The sequence below is a fragment of the Aptenodytes forsteri genome, unplaced genomic scaffold, assembly GCF_000699145.1.
Source record: "Aptenodytes forsteri isolate BGI_AS27 unplaced genomic scaffold, ASM69914v1 Scaffold392, whole genome shotgun sequence".
Lineage (NCBI taxonomy): Eukaryota > Metazoa > Chordata > Aves > Sphenisciformes > Spheniscidae > Aptenodytes > Aptenodytes forsteri.
This window is the reverse complement of record NW_008796040.1, coordinates 89,089-110,673: the sequence shown is the minus strand read 5'-3', so window position 1 is coordinate 110,673 and position 21,585 is coordinate 89,089. Positions and strand designations below refer to the sequence as shown.

The 21,585-nt window shown below is 43.9% G+C and overlaps 1 protein-coding gene and 1 long non-coding RNA gene across 2 annotated transcripts in view; both read right to left on the bottom strand.

The window, feature by feature from the left end:
• MORC2 (MORC family CW-type zinc finger 2) overlaps nucleotides 1–21,585 on the bottom strand; it is a 77,085-nt gene that overhangs the window by 15,091 nt on the left and 40,409 nt on the right. The window contains exons 6-15 of the mRNA XM_019473703.1: nucleotides 21,236–21,326; nucleotides 19,324–19,432; nucleotides 17,850–18,009; nucleotides 17,657–17,768; nucleotides 15,750–15,875; nucleotides 10,295–10,374; nucleotides 5,155–5,237; nucleotides 4,152–4,237; nucleotides 697–837; nucleotides 25–179 (exon numbers count right to left, since the gene is read on the bottom strand). Coding sequence (XP_019329248.1) covers nucleotides 25–179; nucleotides 697–837; nucleotides 4,152–4,237; nucleotides 5,155–5,237; nucleotides 10,295–10,374; nucleotides 15,750–15,875; nucleotides 17,657–17,768; nucleotides 17,850–18,009; nucleotides 19,324–19,432; nucleotides 21,236–21,326 — 1,143 coding nt within the window. The remainder of the gene's footprint in view (nucleotides 1–24; nucleotides 180–696; nucleotides 838–4,151; nucleotides 4,238–5,154; nucleotides 5,238–10,294; nucleotides 10,375–15,749; nucleotides 15,876–17,656; nucleotides 17,769–17,849; nucleotides 18,010–19,323; nucleotides 19,433–21,235; nucleotides 21,327–21,585) is intronic.
• Nucleotides 19,905–21,156, bottom strand: LOC103904115. The gene is made up of 2 exons (XR_657880.1): nucleotides 21,072–21,156; nucleotides 19,905–20,972 (listed from the first exon to the last, which is right to left on the bottom strand). It is a non-coding gene; the product is annotated as an uncharacterized LOC103904115 (long non-coding RNA).

Sequence of the window (21,585 nt, the reverse complement as noted above, 5' to 3'; positions counted from 1 at the left end):
CTGGTAATTGTGAAGCTTCATTACCTATAGCAACATCCTTCCAATATTGAGCCAAATGCTCTCCCATGGCCTTCAGCAAGTGTCGATACTCTTTGGCATCAGCGAAGTCTTGTTTATTATGGGTTGGCTCCAGAACCAAATAGGGCACATCCACGACGCCTACCACTCCACCGCATGCCCTGGAAGAGGGACACACAGTCACAAACATCATTAAGCTACCAGGTCACTGTTCAGAGAAACAATATTGAAAATATCAGGTTATCACACTCACTCAACCACACATTCCTGCAGCAGTACTGGTTTTAATTTATCAGCTTTCTAAATCAGACTCAAGTTGGCATGCAAAAAATAAGGTGGGCTCAAATATTTGTATTTGCTTTCAAGACCTATTCTCCCTGTCCCTAGAATGAGGCAGTATTGCTACCTGTATTCATCAGCCTCAAATGCCAGCATTGAACACAAAAGCCTCATACTGCTGCAGGTATGACCAAAATCTGTGTAGAGAACAGGGAAATATCAGGCAATATTAAATATAATTTATTTGTCAGAATCCAAACTAAAGGCTGACAAAACGAGTAAGCCTCATGCTTGTGAAGAATGATTAATGCAGTACAAGGTTATTGCACAGCCTAAGTTATATGTAGGAACATGCCAGGCTTAAGCAAAAAGGTTGCTGAAAAATCTCCAGGAACTCACATGCCACCCTCCAGCTGCGGGCCCACCTTCTCATACATCTTTATCAGTCGACTGCAGTTATAAATGAACATGCCATCCAATTCGCGCTGCTCAATATTCACACCAAAGATAAAATTCAGTTCTTTGGGTTCCTTCAGCGCCCTGTAAGAGAATGAAACAGAGCCTCAGAGATGTTGAAAATAAAACTAATTATTTGCTGTCATTAGACAGAAGGTATGGAAATCCAGCACCTTTGAGCATTACGGGTTTACTAACACCTGTCATGTAGTCTGCTATTTCTAAAAAGCACAAAGCATTTGTTGAATGTGCATTACAACTAAACATGAACAAAATACAAAAACTTTGCAATACAGACACCAATTCAGGCTGCACAGTATCCGTTCAGATAATTTAATTATTCATTTGGATATGTTTTCTCCTTCAGGAATGGATTCTGGTTTTTATTTCAGATCTGCTTGTTCAAAAAAATTACAGTTAACTAGTTTTATGAAAGTACTGTTAGGTACAGACTGGTCCTCTCCAATGCTATTTTGGTTTGTATTTTCCAGATGTAGATCTCTATGCTAGATAAAGCATGGGAATTAAGATTTTGATACAGAACTACAGTCCTGATATTCAGATTCTGGGAAAGTTCTCGTAATTACAAGTTTTACAATGCTATTACTTTAAGTTTGAAAGCTGGAAGATACAACACATAGCCCAAGCAGAGCTTTTTGTTCTGGAAATGACAGGATAGCAATTTGCATGATTTCTACTTTATCTATGCAGCAGATGACTTCAACAAAAGTTGGCCTCAAGTATGTTTATGAGCACATATGGATTTCTGAATCTGAATCTTTGATTAGCAGGAATTGTGTCTCCCGCGATGCAGAAAGCCTCAAAAAATTTAGATCTCTCTGTGTTATAAATCAAACAAAATCCCTGTGTCTCACAAACAGAACCATTGCTCTTTAACAGACTAAATTAAGTAGGTTCCACAGCTTCCATGAAATCCATGCTGAGGATTTTTCATAATGAGGATCCTCAGTTTCAGGCTGAAGGTATCATCAAACGTGAAGTCCAAACTTTTAACTATTGCAAGACATAGTCTATACCACTGTCCTACCCACCCCTCTCATTTTTGATCTCCCTTATTCTTCCCCCCACATCAAATTCTTAGCACTTATGTGCCTTATCCCAATTAGGCATTTGACTTCTCCTTAAGTGATTAGTTGAAGATAGTGGAATTCTTTAAAATGATCTGTTGACTGTCTGCTAATATCAGATATTAAAAGAACCTGAGCTGTGCATGCATGAGCACTGCACAATAATAATCTGCAGATATGAGATGTAAGTCTGTCTTAACAGTCAATCATCTCAAAATAAATCCCTGAAATAGATTCATTTCATGTTCCTTTTCTGTTTAAAACCATCCTCTTCCCCACACAGAAGTATAGGTACCCTGTAACACACCTTCCTTTAAAACAGATGACTCTAAAATAAGTGACTAGGAAAACACCTGGAATAGCAGTTTTCAGTAATTTTAAACCTAAACCTTTGCCAAGAGGTGTTTTGAACACTGTCAGCATAGAAGCTGGGCTAGAACGTTACCCTTTTGGTCTCAGTTCATGCAGGTGGACAACTGTGATTTCAGAGCATGAGTACGCGTGGCAAAACACCCATCTCAGGGATTAATTTTCTTTTTCTAACTTCTGGAAAAGGATGCACAGCCTTACATTTCAAGTAACAACACGCACTCACCTACCAAATAGGAAGGGCATCTCCTCATTTTTATCAGAGAGGACCGGAAGTCAAAGTATCAGCCAAAGCATGGAAAATTAAGTGGTGGGCCAAAACCCCAGGATTTTATTACTAGGACTTTAATATCTGTCCTATCCGCTGGATTTATAACCTGACCTTACACAGGCTTTGGAAACCAGAAAGCATTTCTTTCATTGATGCACCCAGCACCAGAGACACAGCAGAAAACTGTCCTAGGACATTCTCTATAACTCAAGAGTTTTCTGAGAGGCTACAGAAATTGTTTTGTACAGAAGGTTTCCTATTATACACGTTTTTCAGGGATTTCTTCTGTTTTATGGATAAAGTACAAGATTATGGAAAAGCCTGACCCTCTGAACTGTTTCTGATCACCGCTGACAAATGCAGGGACACAGGGAAAGTCATACGCCTGCCCAGAGCTGGCTGAGCCCCCAGCAGCTCTCACCCGGGAGCACACATGGCCGAGTCTGTACAGAAATCCGGGCAAAAGGCCTTTTCCTCTGCTGTTGGTTAGCTGTCACATACATCTATTTTCCTCATCATCACATATTTGAAACCTGACTAGAGATAACCTTTCGATGTATCTACAACTGGGGTATTCTTCCAAACCAGCTGGTTTACATTTTGTGGCCTACAAACCCTCCTAGATTTAAACAGAAAGAACTGCTGAAGAAAACTTGGAATCTCTCATTTCCAGCTAGTCAATAAAAGGCATAGAGAAGCTATTTTCAAACAAACCTGTATTGTCCAAGTTCTTTGTTTGTCGTTCAGCTTTTTAAAAGGAAAAAGTATTTTGCCCATTGGCAGGAAGGCCAGAGGACCATTCACAAAATTTTACTTTGTGCACTAATGTCATCAAACCCAAGAATTAAAAGACAAGCTGTACGTGGAAAAGTATACAGAAGCTGAAGAAAACAGTTTCTCCCAAGAGTTTCTGCATTCTTCAGATCACAGCTCTAGCACTTTTAAATTAAAGCTGTAATTATTTATTTATTTTTAGCATCTTAAGATGCATTAGATCTATCTCTGGCAACAAGTCTGGGATAGTTCTGACCTAAGCAGCCATGTAAACTAGCATGCAAAACAACTAGGTGGGAACGGAGGCTTGGTATATACAAATCCCGAACTTGTTTTAAGAGCATTTGTTTCTGGTTACGACTTCATTTGTGAAATGCATATGACAAATTTGCAAAAAAACTGTATACAAAGAGTGAAATATTCCTGTGAGTACATCAGTAGCAAAGTTAATTGCAACCAGAGCTAAGTTAGAACAATGTTTTGGGATTTCACAGCACTGACTATAATAGAACTCAGCAAGTTTTTAGAAAACATCTCTACAACTCTAAAAGTCATGTCACTGTAACTTGCCAACATTTGTTTGCCTCCATGAATCTTACCTGCAGATGAAAAAGCAAAAGAGTGAAAAAAGCTGACGTGAAAACCAGGTAAACATCTACAGAAAACAAGCCAAATCCAAAGATGCCTTTCAGCAAGTAAGAGGGGAATAGCAGAAGCAACCGGAACAGCAAACTTAGTCCCCTTGGTTTAACAGCCAGGGCATACAGGATGCCCACAGATATTTAAGCTTTGAGCTGAACTGCTCCCTCCACCACACAAGCAAAGCAGGAGAGACATCTGAGCACGTGGAGTGAACAGCCTGGGAAAATCAGAGCTTTTAACCACCTTGCACTCACCGCTGCTTTGCATCCTTGATCCTCTTCTTGACATCAGCCTCCCGGCGCATGGTTATTGCAGAGTTTTGGACTTGACGTAGCGTCACCTGCAAACAGGCATCACACAGTAAAACTGCTGCTGAGAAATTCATGAAATTAACTCACTTCTATGATTTTTTTTCCCCCTTCAGGAAGATCTCAGAAATGTTTTAAATGTAAAGAATTCACGAATGGTGGAGGGTGACAATCAGCACACCTTTACTTTATTTAAGGCAGCACTTGCTGCTGGGTTGTTTAAGCTTAAAGTTATACACAGTTGCTTAGAAGACAAGTCTAAACGTAACTAAACGTCTAAGGTAACTGAAACCAGAGGGTAATGGAGGCACAGGGAAACAGCCAGGGTACCTGGAATACTGTTGTTTCCATTAGAGGCCAATAGGAAGTACAGCGATTTTAAGCTGGTGTCACTTGCTGACCCACCTGGCGTCCCCGCAAGCCCTCCTCCCACCCAGCAGCAGGCTGGGTCTCAGCCTTGCCCCTGCCAAGAGCCTCCACTGGGAGGAAGCAAACAGCTCCTCTCCAAAAGCCCCTGCCCAAATGCTTTGGAGCCAGCTGTGCAGGCAGGGAGGGGGAACAGCCGAAAAGCACCCAATTTTACTTCTGTTCAAATACCTCATGTTCCCCTGGCCTCTTCTGCAGAGGCTGACATCAAACAAAGCACCTGGGGGCTGGGGGTTGCCTTCCCACTCAGGATACATTGGAGGCTGTGTGCAGGGGAATGTCAGCAGGCTTTCCACTTGGGCTGGAAACACATGTAGATGTTGAAGCACATCCAGTGGTGATGAGACCACAGAGCTGCCTGAACGCTGCTGGCAACTCACCGCCGACTGAAGTTGCCACCTGCTTAACCTACACACCGGGTGCTACCACTGGGTGCTGACCAGCCAGCGCTGCTCCAAAGCCAGCGCTCTGAATCATCCCTCAGTGCCTAAAACGTGACGTGCTGCCAAAGCACAAGGCTCACCCTGGACTCCCGCGTGAGATCCCCTCCTAGGCGCAGCTCAAGGGCACGGGCTTTACTCTCCGCCTCACGAGCCTTCTCCTCCGCTGAAACACACAGGGAAAAGGATGATGTCAACCATTCAGTACAAACAGCATATCATAAGGCATTCACCCGAGGAGACCAATTTCCAGAGAGCCTTTGCTGGAGTGACATGTACGAGGGTACAAAGATAACACAAAAAGGTACAAAAGAAAATCTGACATGTAAGGGGGCACCACCGATATGCCATGTTAAACTTGCTCAGAGGTCGCAGCCAACGCTGGCATAATAGCAGGGCTAAACTCTGCAAAAGCATGTTTAAAGGAAGGATCCATGAGGAAGTTAGCGAGGAACTGGAAAGAGTAAGTATGCAAGTGGCTCTGCCTGCTCTGCCTGGAAGCGTGAAGGCAGAGAAAGGCTCTCACAAAACAAAGACTGAGTTCAAGCTTGAAAAGGAGTTACAAAGAGGTAATTTTCTTGCAGAGATGAAGGGAAAGGACTACTCTTAGAAATACTTTTATCTTTGATAATTGCTAATTTTTGCCTGGAAAAAGACAAATCTGTGCTACACACAAAATAAGACACAGTGTTCAAAAAACCTACCACTACACCTGATCTTTGCACGCACAAAGTTTACCACTTAAAAGAAACTCCCCTTTTCGCTTCTCTCCCAGACTACCAAGACTGCCTGGCAATAGGTACACATCACCCTTGTATTGCTTAAGATTCATTCAATAAATTTCATTTTCAGCAAGGAGATCCCTTCCTAAAATTGATACACAAGGTGCTTTGGTAAATTAGCACCACGTACCTTGCATCTGCATGCTCTCCATCCAAAAGCACGTTGGCTACAACCCTCTCACATTCCCTTTCAGGTCAGAAGCCTGTTCTGCTCACAGCTGTAGAAGAACTAGTTGAGTGAGTAATCTTCCTCCGTCCCACAGGCTGAGGTCCACGGGGGTAAACGTGGACTGGCAAGTAATGCCCTGCTTGGGCAGGGAACGTCGGAGCTGCAGCTGCCACCTGCAGGCACCCGACTTGGGCACATGTGCTGTGGATGCAGCACTGACCTTGCCGCAATGCTCCCCGTGCTCGCTTCCGAGCACGGAAATTTCTGAAAGAGGATGCAGTGACACCTCAGCCTTCGTGAACTGTAGAGATTTCTAACAGAAATAGACTGGTATAAATAAAGTATGAATGGAAATGTTTACGTGCAAGATGACTAGAAGAAATGATAAAGCACGGGTTAAGAGAGTGGCATGTGCTGACAGGCACAGACACGATTTGGAAATACAACCAGTATGTGCTGAGGAATGCTGTGGCTTACATGAAGGTGAGCAGTAGGCCTGCACCCCCGTAGCAGGAGGGCAGCAGCGCAGCTGCAGCACGCCCTACGAGCCATCTCCCTCCCTGCGCTCCCAACAGGGAGACAAACTGCAGCTATGAGACACCCAAAACAAGGAAACACAACAGTGGAGGAGTGATCTTGCCTAAGATTTACGGAGGATGAGGTAAGCAAGAAGATGACAGGATAGCAATTGGGTCCTAGAGATTACCAAGCACCTCTCCAAAAAGCAGCACTCAGTTGTCAGCCAGAAGGAATCTAGATGCTGTAGCCAGTGTTTGATAACTGGTATCCACCGTCCTCCATGCCACGGTCAGCATTACTTGTGGAAATGCACTTTTTTGGTGTGTGCAAGTACAGGAATGCAAATGGGCACAGTCAACTTAGACCATTACAATAAAAATCACCTTTCCTTTCTATGCAGCGTTACATTTGAGTTTTGTTCCACTAATTCCCACAGAAGCACACTCTGAGGTTCACAGCAGCTTACCAAGCAAGTCACAGCAGAACTGCACTGTGCGACCGACTTCACCATCAAGGGACAGCTTGGCTAACCGTGAAAACACAGGAGTTTGGAGACTGGTTAAAACACTTGGTCCGTTTAAATCAAAGCTTGTACGGTAGAAGCTGGTGGGCTAAATGCAGCTGTGTCTAGAGGGAAGAACACAGCAGTGACCTGGTTACGACTTCATTTGTGAATGAAGGTCAAACCTGCTCCACTAACGCAATGACAACTGAGAAGGCATGGCTGACAGGGAACGATTCAGTTACGAGTCTGAGGGTTGAGGCCCTAATGGGCAAAAATGCATGCCCTACGCGGGACGACGAGGATACAGCAGCTAGAATCCGCATTCACATCCTCCCAGGGGACAACAGGCACAGCATACCCATGGTACTGCCAAGCAAGAAACTGGACACACTGAAATACTCCAGACTGATATCCAGTGCAGAACATAGCTGTTAATGACTTTCAGTATTGGACACCCCGTAACTCCTCACCTTTTCTGTTCATTTGCTTTTCCAACTTTTTAAGAGGATTTCTTGAAACTAGGCAATGGCAATACCGAAATGCCTTGGTGCGGTATTCAGTCTTGGTTCAGAAATACACAGAAAGCAGCTGACGGTCTTTCACAGCTACCTTGCCCAGGAATGGTACTTTTTTCCTGGGTCCACCCGCTCACTTAGGGATCTGGATGCTACAGCTTATCGCATGAGGCAGGAAATCAGTTCCCAGGGAATGAAGAGTGGCTTTTCCTCATCTTAAATATATGTATGTCTTCACTCCTGAGCCATGGCTCTTTTTGGATATACCAAAGCCATGTCACCAATAGTCACAGCTGCCCTTTTTTTTTTTTTTTTTTGACTTTCCCCCCCCTATAGCTATTTTTTGGTTATCATAAGTTTTGGTTCCACAAGGTCATAAGCTACTTCCAGAGACTCATCAATCCCTCAGTAGAATTCTACAGTATGATGGATTCCAACACATCCCTGGCAGGCAGCCACAGTATACTGGAACTGTGGTTAGCTCGGCTGAGACCCACCATTTCTCACAACGCGCCCCTAGTTTTGAAGGAGAAAACTGCAAATCATTCCCTGGTGAAGATCCCTCCTGAGCGGTGTGCATCCTCAAGAGAAAACATGCTGGAGATGACAAGAAATTAACCTTTTCTATCAACAGCAGAACAAGAGAACTTGGTTGTTACAGATTAAATTAATTTTCCTAGAAGCAAAGAAATGAGACCTGTGCCACTGAAGTTGAGGTTAATGCTACAAGAATGTTTTAGTCCTGGAGGCTTCATGTGATCAAGTCTTGCAGAAAACAGTCTGAGGTCTGCCGTGAGTTTTCACCACTATGTTCAAAGCCCTCTGCTTAGCCCCCACTTCACCACCAGAGGCAGCAGGCTAGCTTTGGTGATGAAAATGAGTTTACGTTTCCGTGCCAATGGTATCTGTTCTTAGCACTGGGACACTGAATGGCAGTATTCTTCAGTGTCAAGACACTAAAGCTCACCTTTTAAACATCATGAAGGCCTCATGGACTGCTGCAAGAAAGAAGCCTCTCTAACTCATGCTATTTGCACCTTCTTGAATGCAATGCAAGTGTGTGCTGAACACCTGCTTTGGCTATAAGATTGTGTTGGTTTTGGCTGGGACAGAGTTAATTTTCTTCATAGCAGCTAGTATGGGGCTATGTTTTGGATTTGTGCTGAAAAGAATGTTGATAACACAGTGATGTTTTAGCTATTGCTGAGCAGTGCTGACACAGCGTCAAGGCCTTTTCTGCTCCTCACCCCACCCCACCAGCGAGCAGGCTGGGGGGGCACAAGAAGTTGGGAGGGGACACAGCCGGGACAGCTGACCCCAACTGACCCAAGGGATAGTCCACACCACAGGACGTCATGCTCAGCAATAAAACTGGGGGAAGAAGGAGGAAGGCGGGGACGTTCAGAGTGATGGCGTTTGTCTTCCCAAGTCACCGTTACGCGTGATGGAGCCCTGCTTTCCTGGAGATGGCTGAGCACCTGCCTGCCCATGGGAAGGAGTGAATGAATTCCTTGTTCTGCTTTGCTTGTGTGCACGGCTTTTGCTTTACCTGTTAAACTGTCTTTATCTCAGCCCACGAGTTTTCTCACTTTTACCCTTCCGATTCTCTTCCCCATCCCACCGAGGGGGAGTGAGCGAGCGGCCGTGTGGGGCTTAGTTGTCAGCTGGGGTTAAACCATGACAAGGACTCAACCAAAAAAATAAATTCATCTATGAGGATTCAGGCACAGGATAAAATCGGCTTAAACTTCATAATTTCAAGTCTATCTTGTTAGGTTGTACTTCATAAAAGAGGAATAGGGAACATAGCAATTTACACAATTTCATTTTGCTGCTTTGCTTTGGGCAGTGTCAAAATCATGCTGCCCTTAATGACTCTACACAGGCTGAACACGGCACTGTCACTTACATATCTGACCTGCACACACACGTGTTCCTAGAGCAGCTCTTACGCAGGGACAGAGGACACATGCCTCTGATTGATTTATGAAGTTGATTTATGAAACCTACCAGAAGATATAGGTCAACATGTCTTACAACTTCCAAGATTCCTCCTTCACTATGGCATTTCCCCATCAGGGATTAGGGAGACCGCTTTGTGTGTTAAATTTGTGCAAATTTAATGAAGTTATAGGCTATATTTATATGCTTATGTAATTTCTATATGCTGAATATCCAATAATGTCAAATTGGGTTTCTCCTGAGGACTACAGTACTTAATAGGAAGGGAAGATTAGATGGACAAAAGGTATGTCTTGAAGGGGGAAAAAAAACAAGAAACAAACCAGGACTCCCTTGTACACCCAGATCAATCACTTTACATCAAGTGATAGAATAAAAATACATTTTTTTAACAACTGCCTCAACAGGGAAGGAGCAGAAGGAGAACAGAAAAAAAGCTAATGATATGCAAAAGGTGAGAGCAGAACTGCAGGGTAACAGGGCGGCAGCTTAGCCAGGCTTCAGATGGAGCAAGGGCAGAAAGCTGTGACTCCAAGGGTTATTCTGTACATGTATTCCCCAGAGGAAGTGGTCTTAGGGAACAATGTACGTTCCTTCCATTGCATGGAAGTAACTCTGGGTCATCTGTAGTCGCTGTAATAACTGATCTCCTGAGCAACCATAATGATCACAGAAGCAAGCAATTTCAGGTCATATCCAGCAAGGCAGCCTCTTTCAGTCCTTTCCTTCGCTACAGCAAAATCAGGATGCATGCATACCCCGAAGACTCACCTATCCTTGCCATGTGCTCTGCTTTCTTCACCTCTTGCTCTGCACGGGTCTTGAAACGGTTTGAAGTATATTTGTACATCCTGTGATGATCAAAACTTATTAATCAGCAAACTCAGCAGTAAGGTCAAACCAAGATTTCATCACTGTATGAGAGAATAGGGTCTCCACATGCTACTCTACTCTTCTCAGTAGATTCAATAAATGGCGAAGGAGGTTTACGTATCAGGAACTAGGCATTTTTGGATACAGTTAGGTGAAACTTTTTAAGTCAGAGATGCTTTAATAGTAGCTGCAACCACAATACCCCCTTCTGCATTAGCCAGTGGGGGTGAAATATATCCATATTCTTGGAGGAAATCCCAAGGTTTAGAGGAATAACTTCTTCAGAAGCGGAAAAGAAGGAGTGAATATATATGGAAAGCTTCTCAAAAACCTCCCATTGCAGATAAATAGCCCTTCCTTCCTCCTACAAACAGCTGTCCACAGGTGCAGTCTGACAGTGCCCATCTCCACACAGAGCTAGCTCAAAGCCTCTAAGCGGCAGAGCAACTCTCTGAACGGAGCTTCAAGTTTCAGCTCTGAAGTTTCAGGACATTTCTGTATGCTACACATCTGACTCACAACCTTGTAACTTGTGCTTGAGTTGCAGTGGCTTGTTTCACCTTCCCTATATCATAACATGCCAAATACAGATCACAATCTGACTGAGTACTGCAGAGTGAAAGAGACAGGCGTGTATAAGAGGCAGAAGCTCATGAGTATGCGTCACTTCTGAACAGACGCACGCATTTGGGAAAGAGGAGATGACACCAAGAAGGATGATCAGAGCCTGCAGGAACTCAAACCGCCTTAAGACACAAGGTTTTGGATGTATCGAGAGGAAAATCCCATCCCAAATAACTTTTTATGAAAAAATAAATCTCTCCAGCATTTAGCCAAAGCAAAAGCCACCAGAAAGAAATGCTGTTTTTACAGAGGCAGAAACACATAAGGATGTAAGACTTGATTAACCAACTCATTAATGTAGGAGCAACCACAGTTAGATCCCAGTGAGAGACAAGGTCCCCTCAAATCTATCAGGATCCATGAGAAATCACCTTGCACAGATGAAAAATTTCATTTAGGTATGTTTCTGTGGGCGAGCACACATGGATGCCGATACTGATGTCAGAAATAGTCTCACCAACAGAAATCTCTTGTTCCCAAATCCAGAAAATTCACACCACAAGCACAGTCCACTTAAATACATTTCTGCATTTACTAAACTCATTTTCTGCTCTTCATAAGGATATTCTCACTGGGGAAAAAGCAGGCAGGTGCTAACTCTTCCAGAAATCACCCAATAACCATATTAGGAGATGCACAGTCAGGTTTTTGGTGGCACCATCTCCTCAAACCTACTTAAGGGCGATTAAAGCTACCTGGGGCCAAAAGAGAGAACACATACTGAAAACCAGACTGCTTTCAACATGTTGGCATAATTAATTTACCTCATCCACATCCCATCTGCCTTTCCTGAGGCAAAAAAAGAGAAGCAGGGTGAAGCTGAATTACCTCAACACGCCCAGCTCGTGAGGCAGGGCAGTACCTGAAGGGGACCTTACGGACAGCACCCCCTTTGCAACAGGGTGCAGTGCGAGCAAGGGCAGGGTGTCCCAGATAGGCACCGTAAGCCATCACCACGCCTGCCCTCCCGTTTCACTTTCTTTTCCAACACCAAATGACTTCAGTCACAGCCGGGAAAGCCCCTATACTCAAGTGCTCTGGAACAGCGTATCTAGCAAAGACGTACGGAAACAGGTCAGACAGACAAGAAGTCTGCAGGACACGACAGTAAAACACACCCTCCCAGCTTCAAGATGTTCATTACAACTGCCTTGGAGTGCCCCTGTGAAGGGACACCCTTGCACATGGCCTGGCTACTTTTATCTGCACGGCCCGCGCTGCTAAACAAGCTCAAACAGTTACTGTGGGAGGGAACCCTTCAGGGGACATAAACCATTTCCAGGGAGGCTGGTACTGTGGTATCACACCTGCAAACACTGGTGAAGGATCTGCACAAAACCAGCCTGCCCCTGCCACCGGGACGTTACAGGCTCCAGAAAGGTATGGAGAAGCCTCTACGCACAGAAACACGGCTTCCAGAAAGGGCAGATGACAAAAGGAAAACAAGTGCCCTGCTCTGGAGACAAGCTGTTATTCCTGACGAAGAACAGCGCAATGGCTGCAAAACCTCAAATTTCAGTAAAGGCACTTAAATACCCTAAAGCCCACAATGGATTTCCATTCTTTGTTCTCTAACACCAACACATTCACTTGCAGACAAGCCACTGTACAAGCTTTTCCTTCAGAGATGAAGGCAATCTGACTTACAGCCCTACTGTAGAAGGGGAGCCACCACCTCCTGAAGGCAATCCTCCTGAGCAGATCTTGAAAGCAGATCAGAGGGCAGAGAGACAAGCTGATGGCTGTACCTACCAATGTCCAACGTAAGGCATGAAAGCATCACTTCAAACAGAAAGACACCTGGCCCAAAGTTCGTCAAGAAGTATGTAAAAAGACCGCAATCGGGAGTCATTTGTCAGCTCACCATCAGGTAATGACCTGCCCTTTGCGTGCCAGGCTGGTTTATAACAGACTTTCTTATAAAACCAACAGTATGGCTGGACAGAGGCGTCTCCATACCAACAGATGAACGGCATTCCCTTACAGTAGTTCACTGGCCTTTATCAGGAGGATATGAACAAAATGAACACCTGTTTAGGCTCAGGCATCATGACACTTCCCCAAAGACTAGCAAAGTGCCCTCAAGTACGTACCACACGCAGCACACCATCTACTTGTGCTGTAAGACAGGAGAACCTTCACTGCCTGTTAACCACTTTGCTGGACCAGGAAAGTTCAACAGTTACTTGGCCTAGGCTACTGAGGCTCTGCAAAAAACAGCTATGCTAAGAGCTGAGCATGGCTGCCGCATCAACTATCCTCTAAAGGAACACCTTAACGGTGGTACACTTCCCCCATGCACCCCCATACAAATCGGAGTCCCTGTACAAGTGCAGGGGAGTAATATTAACCTGCAGAGCACTCAAAGCCCAGTAGCTAAATGGCGATGCGTGAGCTCTGGCTCCAACTCTAAAGGGAAAATCCCTGGCATAAGCAACGCTTTTCAGCAGGTTCAGGGAGAAAAAAGAAAAAAAATCTCCTGTAGCTGTAAAAGCAGAGTAATTCCACTCTGAGAATGGACTGATTTACTGGTTTTCCCTCAGGAAAGAGCCACCCAGGGCAGACTAAGCTCTGCTCAGGTGTCTGAAGGTAAAAGATTGAGTTTCCACAACCTGTCCAGGGCACAGTGTGGGCACCTACCCCAAGGGCTGTGCTGGCTCTCAGAACCCACGGTGAAGATTTCAATGGCTCATCCCAATGGCCACGCAGCTTCTGGAGCCCAAACCTGGCATCAGGAGTCTGAGACCAAAAGGAAGCAGTCTGGACACTCTCCAGAAAGACCCAGTAAGGCTATATTTCCCCAAGTCCAAGAAGATCTACACTGTGCTCTACAGGAAGGCCTTCCTTGTTTGCACAGCCTTTACTACTCTGCTGCAGGAGTGGGGATTTTAAATGTAAATGTCTTTACAGTCTCGGGGAATTTTTATTAGCCTACCACCATAAGCAGATCTACAAGGAGCCTGCAAAGATGTGGCACAAACAGATATTATACACCTGCACCAGCACCGATCCCGTGAGCATCAGCATGGGGCACTTTAGCCCAGCGTTGGGTTCATCCCCCAGCACCAGCTCCGTTTACCACAATTGGCCCCTGAGCACTTGGCATTAGACAATTGTTACGAGACAATACCACAGCATTTCTTATCTCATCAGCCAGTGCAACCCATTCTGTGGTTGGGCCTTCTTGCCCTCCATGCCAGATCATTCCTTGGTCATTAATTACTATTGCTGAGCAGTTATAATCTGAATTTCCCCTTCTACAGCTGCAACTATTCCCCAAAAACAATGAAAAGCAGATACAGAATTGATGATAGGGACCCAGAAGAGCTGCTGTCCAAATTGTCTAAAAACACAGTCTCTTTTCAACAGAAAACAGTCCTATGGTATAGAATAAAATTCTCATATCCTTCCCCAGGCATCAACTACTGACCACTTGAAAAAGAAGATACTGAGGCAGATGAACATCTGGGGTGACCTGGTCCATGTTATATTATCATGACAATGCTAGCACCATCCCATAGCAATGGCATCCTGCCTTTGAGTCTCGCAAGAAGCTGGTCTCTGATGAGATAAAAACCTGTGCCCTCCTTCTCTGCTTTCTCTCCATAGTACTTTTGTTGGCCTGCGGCACAAGAGGAAGCAGCAGATGGCACTCACATGTAGGTAAAACACAGTCAGAAATTCAGAGACTCTCTACCCAGCAAGTCAGGATTTACAGTGGCAAGTCAAGCTGCACCGACCGACTGCCTTCTACAATGAAACAACTGGCTTGGTCAACAAGGGGAGAGCAGTGGATGTAATCTCCCTTGACTTCGGTCAAGTTTCTGATACCATTTCACACATTTTCATTTAAGAAGCTGAGGAAGTACGAGCTTGACAGACAGACCATGCTGTAAGCTGAAAACTGGCCAGGCTCTTAGGGCAGCAATCGATGGCGTGACATCAGATTGCAGTTAGTAAAAGTACCCGATGGGTTGATAGTGGGCCCATACTATTGAAACACTACTGCAATGCAAAATGCTATATTAAAACAATCCACAAATACTCTATAAAATTACTACTATTTTATTAAGACAAATCATGTTAAGTTATCTAGAATGCAACCTGAGTGCTCCCAGGGACAGAAAAACACTATTGCCTCAAGCAGACTTAAATACATGTTTTCCTTTCCCCTCCCATCCTTATAACCTCTTCCAGTCCCTGTTAAGTCAACTGGCAGCACACCTCAGCTCACTTCCAAATTTTTTGTTTAAGGGAATTTAAAAGAAAGATTGGGAAAGGTATTTCCCAATCTCTATTCAAGCCTAGATCAGCTACATATAAAAGTTAATTTTCAAAGCAACTGTTTCAAAGTGCTCAGTCTAGTTTCTTTTCAGTAATAATTCTAACACCCACCATATGTATTTCCTTGTTCTATTTAAAAAAACAGTTACCCAACAGTTTTGTATGGATACAGCATTTTGAACAACCAGTATCTTCACTTCTTTGTTTGCTCTGAAAGGGAGCCAAAGTACAGAAATTACTCATGCAATTTTCAAAGGCATCAGATTTTCCACTATCTGCCCCTCTTGCCATGATGTCAATACCACATCCCATTCTCTTACAATCTGTTTCTGTGGCTTTAACATGAGTTATGCAGGATACACCTGGAGAGCAAAGTGCTAAACCTTTTCTGTAAGGAAACTCCAAAAGGTCCCACATGTCTGCAGACTTTGGGTCCAACACTTACCTTGGCTTGTACAGGCAGCATGAAAGCCGTTTGGTTTGTACTTTGTGTCCATTTATGAAGATCCTCATTCTGGGATCAATATAAAGCACAGCAGCATAGGCACGGAAGGAGCGGCGCTCAGGCTTTCTGCAAGAGAGGGATGCTTACACAGACTGAGCAGTTTGTTCAGCATTTCCTTGTAGGACTACCAGCAGACATTCTCCCAGTCTGGTCTGTGTAGTCCAAAGATGACTCCACTGATCCATCCCCCGAGCACTCAGTGTCTCTTTAGTCAGAGTGCTCATCTTGGAGTCTCTTTTAGTCTGCGCTCTGCTTCCTCTCATCCTTCAGTTTTTTCCCCTTCATTCCCCTCCAAATAAGAAGAGCCATGACATACTACGGTCACAGAGCCTCCTCCTCTATCTAAACCAAATGAACAGGTTTCTCCATGGACAAAACTTGTAAGATTCTCATTTCCCAATAAACTGCTACCCAGGAGCCAAGTGACCAACAGAAGCACCTCCCACGCCGCTCTGCACTATCCCCGATGTATTTTAAGCACCTATGGCAGGATTCACACCTCATGCAACTGTAACTGTTACCATCTCAGCTCAAAGCCATCTGCTTCAAAACATGCCAGAGACAACCTTCAGCAAGAAAGCTAGGTAAAAGAAAAGGCCTTTCTGTTTTAATTACCATCCACCTATATTAAGTGAGGCTTTTCTTTTAATTTTTTTCTACCTATGTCTTCTACAGAGATTTTAAATTGAGCTGTGCATTTTAAATACTGTTACAAAACACTGATGCACATATTACTGTAGCTTGAAAAGGATGTTTTGAATACAGCTGGATAATAAAGGTCAAACCTATAAACCGGACCATTTAACACTAAGTGTGTGCCCCACTTGCTAGTGCGTTCTCTTACCCTTCGGTCAGTCAGAAGTATGCTCCAACAGAAACTGCACTGATCACACACAGAAATGGTATCACAAGGTCAGGAGGAAGAAGCTCCTTCCAGTGATCAGTGGTAATCATGAAAGCTCACCAGCAGGCATTAAAGAAACTGAGAAGCATATTAGATCCCTGGAGGTCCCCAAGGAGTTTGCTGCACCTGTGTACTCAATAACATCAAGCTAATACATACAGAAATAGCTAGCTTTATAGTGTTTGAAACTGTATTTCTATGGGAAATTCAAGCACTTCAGGGAAGAAGCGTGTAATCTCATAAAAAAGGTAAAGCTTGCTAGGTGTGTCCATGGAGCTCTGGGATTTAATCAAACATTTGGCTCAGTTCAGCTCAGTTTTTCCTTTCCAGGCTACAGGTGAACAACTCGGCAAACACTCAGCTCTCCCTGAAGAGGACCCTCTGCTCCTCGAGCTGCCTTCTGAGCACATCCTTCTTCCTCCTCTGCAGGGAAGCCCAGGAGCTGCCCCTGCTTCCAGAAAGACATGGTGATACACCCCACCTGCACCCACCCGTACCATTCCCTCGTGGAGGCTGACCCGCGCAGCACCTCACATTTTGCCAGGGTTCATTTAATCACAAAACTGAACGTCAGTTTAAGAGCAGCACAGACTCACGACCAGCTGTCATTCTGACGAAAACATCTTTGATGAGTGTAGAAAATTAAACCTATAGCTTAGGGCTCCTTTGTTTTAAGGTGCCTAAAGAAAGGCATTGAGTTTGCTGCTTTGACTAAGCTGAGACAAGCTAACGCAGGCATTCACACCAAACACACAACCATAACGCCTGCGGGCCATTTACACGCATGAACTCCAAACTGCTAAAGAACAAACTAACGATCTTCTAAATTCTCCAATTCACCATAGAAAGAGAGCTTTTAAAAAACACATGCATGCGGTATATAGCCAAACCCCACACATAATTTGATCAGAGCCCAACGGCCTGTAACACCCATCACACTTACGTTCCCTCTGGAGGTGTTTCTGCCATCTGAATGTCTCGGGGGTCAGAAGCCACATCCAGCTCCGGCTCTCCATTATCCATCAGTTTGAGGTTAAAGATGATCACCAGGGTGCCTGAGCAAGTAACAAGTTGATCAGGTGAATCCCAGCCAAACCCCAAATACCTTGCCCGTGACCAGCACCGTCCATACACACCTTTCTCACCACGGATCTTATTAAACTGCTCCATCACTTCCTCTTCTGATTTGAAAGGGGAATACTTGTAAATTAGCTCCGTCTCAATAGCAAACTTCTCCATGTTGTCAGTCACAGGCTCCTGGCTTCGTGCGTTCCAGGTGGGCAGGGGAACGATGACCTGCAAATTGCATCGTACCAAGAGTGACTCAGGCTCACCCACTCCAGTCAGCCCCTTCTGTGGATCACAGCCAAGCAACTTACCCCTTCCGACAGCCCCCTAAGTCACTGCAAAAGTCCTTCCTAGCTTTTCAGTGGTTTGCACGTCTGTCAAATGCTCGAGGACCCCTCTTTGCCAACCTCTGAGTTGCCTTCCTACAACATCTAGTCTTAGACTGAAACATTCCCAAGTAACCTGTATGGTACTGGCTACTCACACACTTAACGTCTTTTTTCCCCTCCTCTTGTAACAACTTTCATAATACTAAAAAAACACCCAAACTTTGCTTCTTTAAAAAAGTCAACCTCTGTGCTTAACTTCCCTCTTGAACTCAAATATCCTTCACTCATATTTATCCTGATCTCACTCTTCATTATTTTTACAGGATTCTAGCAAGCTTATTGGTGTTTTCTGTCATTTAGAACAAAAACACAGATAGAATTATAGCCTGCAGCTGCCTATCAAGGACAGCGAATCCCGTCCTCATTTTAGAATTGAGGTCAAACCAAAATTTCTGCCTCCAGAGCCGCTGTGGGAACTACATCACTGTTCCCAACTTGCTTCAGCCATCAGTCGGCCACTAGCAAGCATTGCTCCCTCAACAGCTTCTTTTTAGAGGTCCCTCCACTCTCACAATGGAAAATGCTTTCTTAAATACTATCCCAGTGCAAATTTAAAACTTTTCATTATCGGTCTTGCCTGGAAAATACTTGTGCTTGAGCACAATAATACCTCCATGTTAAGAGTCTGGATACAGAACAACAATGCCTGAATTATCTATTAAGATATACAAGTTTTCAATAGGTAGAACCACACTGATTTTTTATTTAAAAAAAAAAGATCCAAAAGAAGATACATGTCTGGAGTTTATGACCTGCAGGTAGCAACTTCAAGCACACCTTTAATTCTCTACAGAAAATCAAATCGGAGCAATAAATTTAAATACATCTCAAACTCAAATTTTGTGGGAAAAGGAAAATGCAAGAAGTCTGGGCATGTCCTGAACTCAGCATGAGCAACTTTATGTGATTGAAAGCAGGCCTTCAAACTTGCTGTAGTTTAGAGAGACCTCTCAAACAGAATTAAAACCAAAAGGAAAAAATCTTTGATGACTTTGCAGAACCCCTACAAGTGTATCACCAAGAGAAAACCATACACTGATCCAACCAGAGTGGCAACCAACACTGACACAGACTCTTCTCCTGTGAGACCTGGTGAAGTTCAGTTGAGACAGCATTCACCATATTAGTTCATTACAACAAAGTACATGCAAACCTCATCGATGCCTTCTTCCTCATGGAACGTCCGTGACAAGAGGAGGCAAGTCATGGTGTTGTCTTTCTTCGTGAACAGGATAAAATCCTTCCCAATCCGCATGGAACCCCTGGAGACAGATGTCAGGCTGCATGTTACACCTGATGCACAACACTTTCTAGAAAGCAGACCACATTACTGAATTTTCTTCCTATTATATTCAATTATGAGATGCCAAAACCAGGTAAGGCAGAAGAAGGGCTTAAACAGCAACTACCATTTCTCTCTGAACATCTCATTCCTTTCAAAAGGCATCTCGATCTGGACATTTTCGCAACATTTCAAAACATTTAACACCAGTCACAATTAAAAGGTGCAGAAGTACAGCGCGGCTCTCCAGACTCATACTATGTAGAAAGTTTAAAAAAAAAAAAAAAAAAAAAAAAAAAAAAAAAAAAAAAAAAAAAAAAAAAAAAAAAAAAAAAAAAAAAAAAAAAAGAGTTGTGACAATAACCTTCAAATATATGAGCAGAAATGTGAGAAAGCAAATGCACACCTCATTTGGCCGTACACAGAATGAATAGCAGCAGACAAGTTTCTGAGAGAGAGACAATTTATTTCCTAATGTCTAACTCGAAAGACTCGCTGACACTTCAGCTAATGCAACTTAGCAGCTAGTTGTCACGAAAAGGGACAGTCCCATCTTCCTCCCCACTCTCCTATCCCCAATAGTGCCTTCCCCATCTTCTCTTTTACCCTGTTACCCAACTCGTCCAAAAAACCTTAACAGAGAAAAATTAACATTGCATCAAAAGAAGAATTAGTGTTCTGTCAGTTCAGTTCTCTTTAAATTGGCTTAATGCAATACCAAAGCTCACCTTTCACATGTTTAGGCTTCAGTCTGCATTTTTCAGCTGTAATACAGCATGCCTCTTGCTCAAGGTTAAGAACAGGACAGAGATCTGCTCTGAAAGTGCATAGGCAGGATCTGGGATCTGTCCTGCACTGCAGCTGGATCAATAGTATCTCAAGATCCCTTACATCCCCTTTTTTTCTTCCCCCCCCAGATTACAGAGTCCCACAGATTTCCCCAGTAGGATGCATATAAATAATCAAGCCACACGGAACAGCAAAAAGCAGAACAGCCGATCAGAGTAAGCCATACAAGCCCTCTAACTTTCCCAAAGACATCAGTTCACCAAAGCAAACACCTTTCTCTTTCCTAGCAAATCCCCTCCTTAAGTAAGTAACCTTACTGGTTGTAAGATTTCCTTCCCACTCTGTTCCGCTGCCACTTAATCCCACTCCTCCTCTCATTCCTTCCATCATTCCCCTTCTTCTCCATGCATTTGTTTGATTTAAGAAAAAAAAAAAAGGTTTACGTCCATCTGACTTGCACCAGACAACTTTCCTAGTGAGAGGCTGCAGCACTATTTTGCTCCAATTTTACTATGTCTGCCACAGGTATATTAAGGTTTTGTTTCCTGCGCTTTCATTTTTTTTCCCCAGCTCTGATCTGTATCCTCTGCATCATGCAAACATAATGGCAAAACACTATCATCAGCTTTGGACAGACTTCTCTGCCACTGAAGAACTAGAGCAGATGTTCATAGAGCTCCTGTCTACCGAACCATGGTATCTTCATTTAGATTTAATCTGCTTTTTTTTCCCTGGAAAAAAAAAAGATATACACCTCCAAACAAAAAATACATTTACTATCTCAACTCTAACCTCCATAATCTCAGGAGGCTGGCTTTTGTTATACCTACGATTTCAAGCCGTTCCCATACTGCCCAATTTGAGTTGACTCAGGTGATCGCTTGGCTGATTTACCAAATTGAATAACACTGGCAGCTTCATCTGGAACGAGAGACAGGGAACAAAAAAAGTTTATTTTCCATAATCTCAGGAGGCTGGCTTTTGTTATACCTACGATTTCAAGCCGTTCCCATACTGCCCAATTTGAGTTGACTCAGGTGATCGCTTGGCTGATTTACCAAATTGAATAACACTGGCAGCTTCATCTGGAACGAGAGACAGGGAACAAAAAAAGTTTATTTTAATATTGTGCTGGTTTTGGCTGGGATAGAGTTAATTTCCTTCATAGCAGCTAGCATGGGGCTGTGTTTTGGATTTGTGCTGGAAACAGTGTTGATAACACAGGGATGTTTTAGTTACTGCTGAGCAGTGCTGACACAGCGTCAAGGCCTTTTCTGCTCCTCACCCCACCCCACCAGTGAGCAGGCTGGGGGGGCACAAGAAGTTGTGAGGGGACATGGCCGG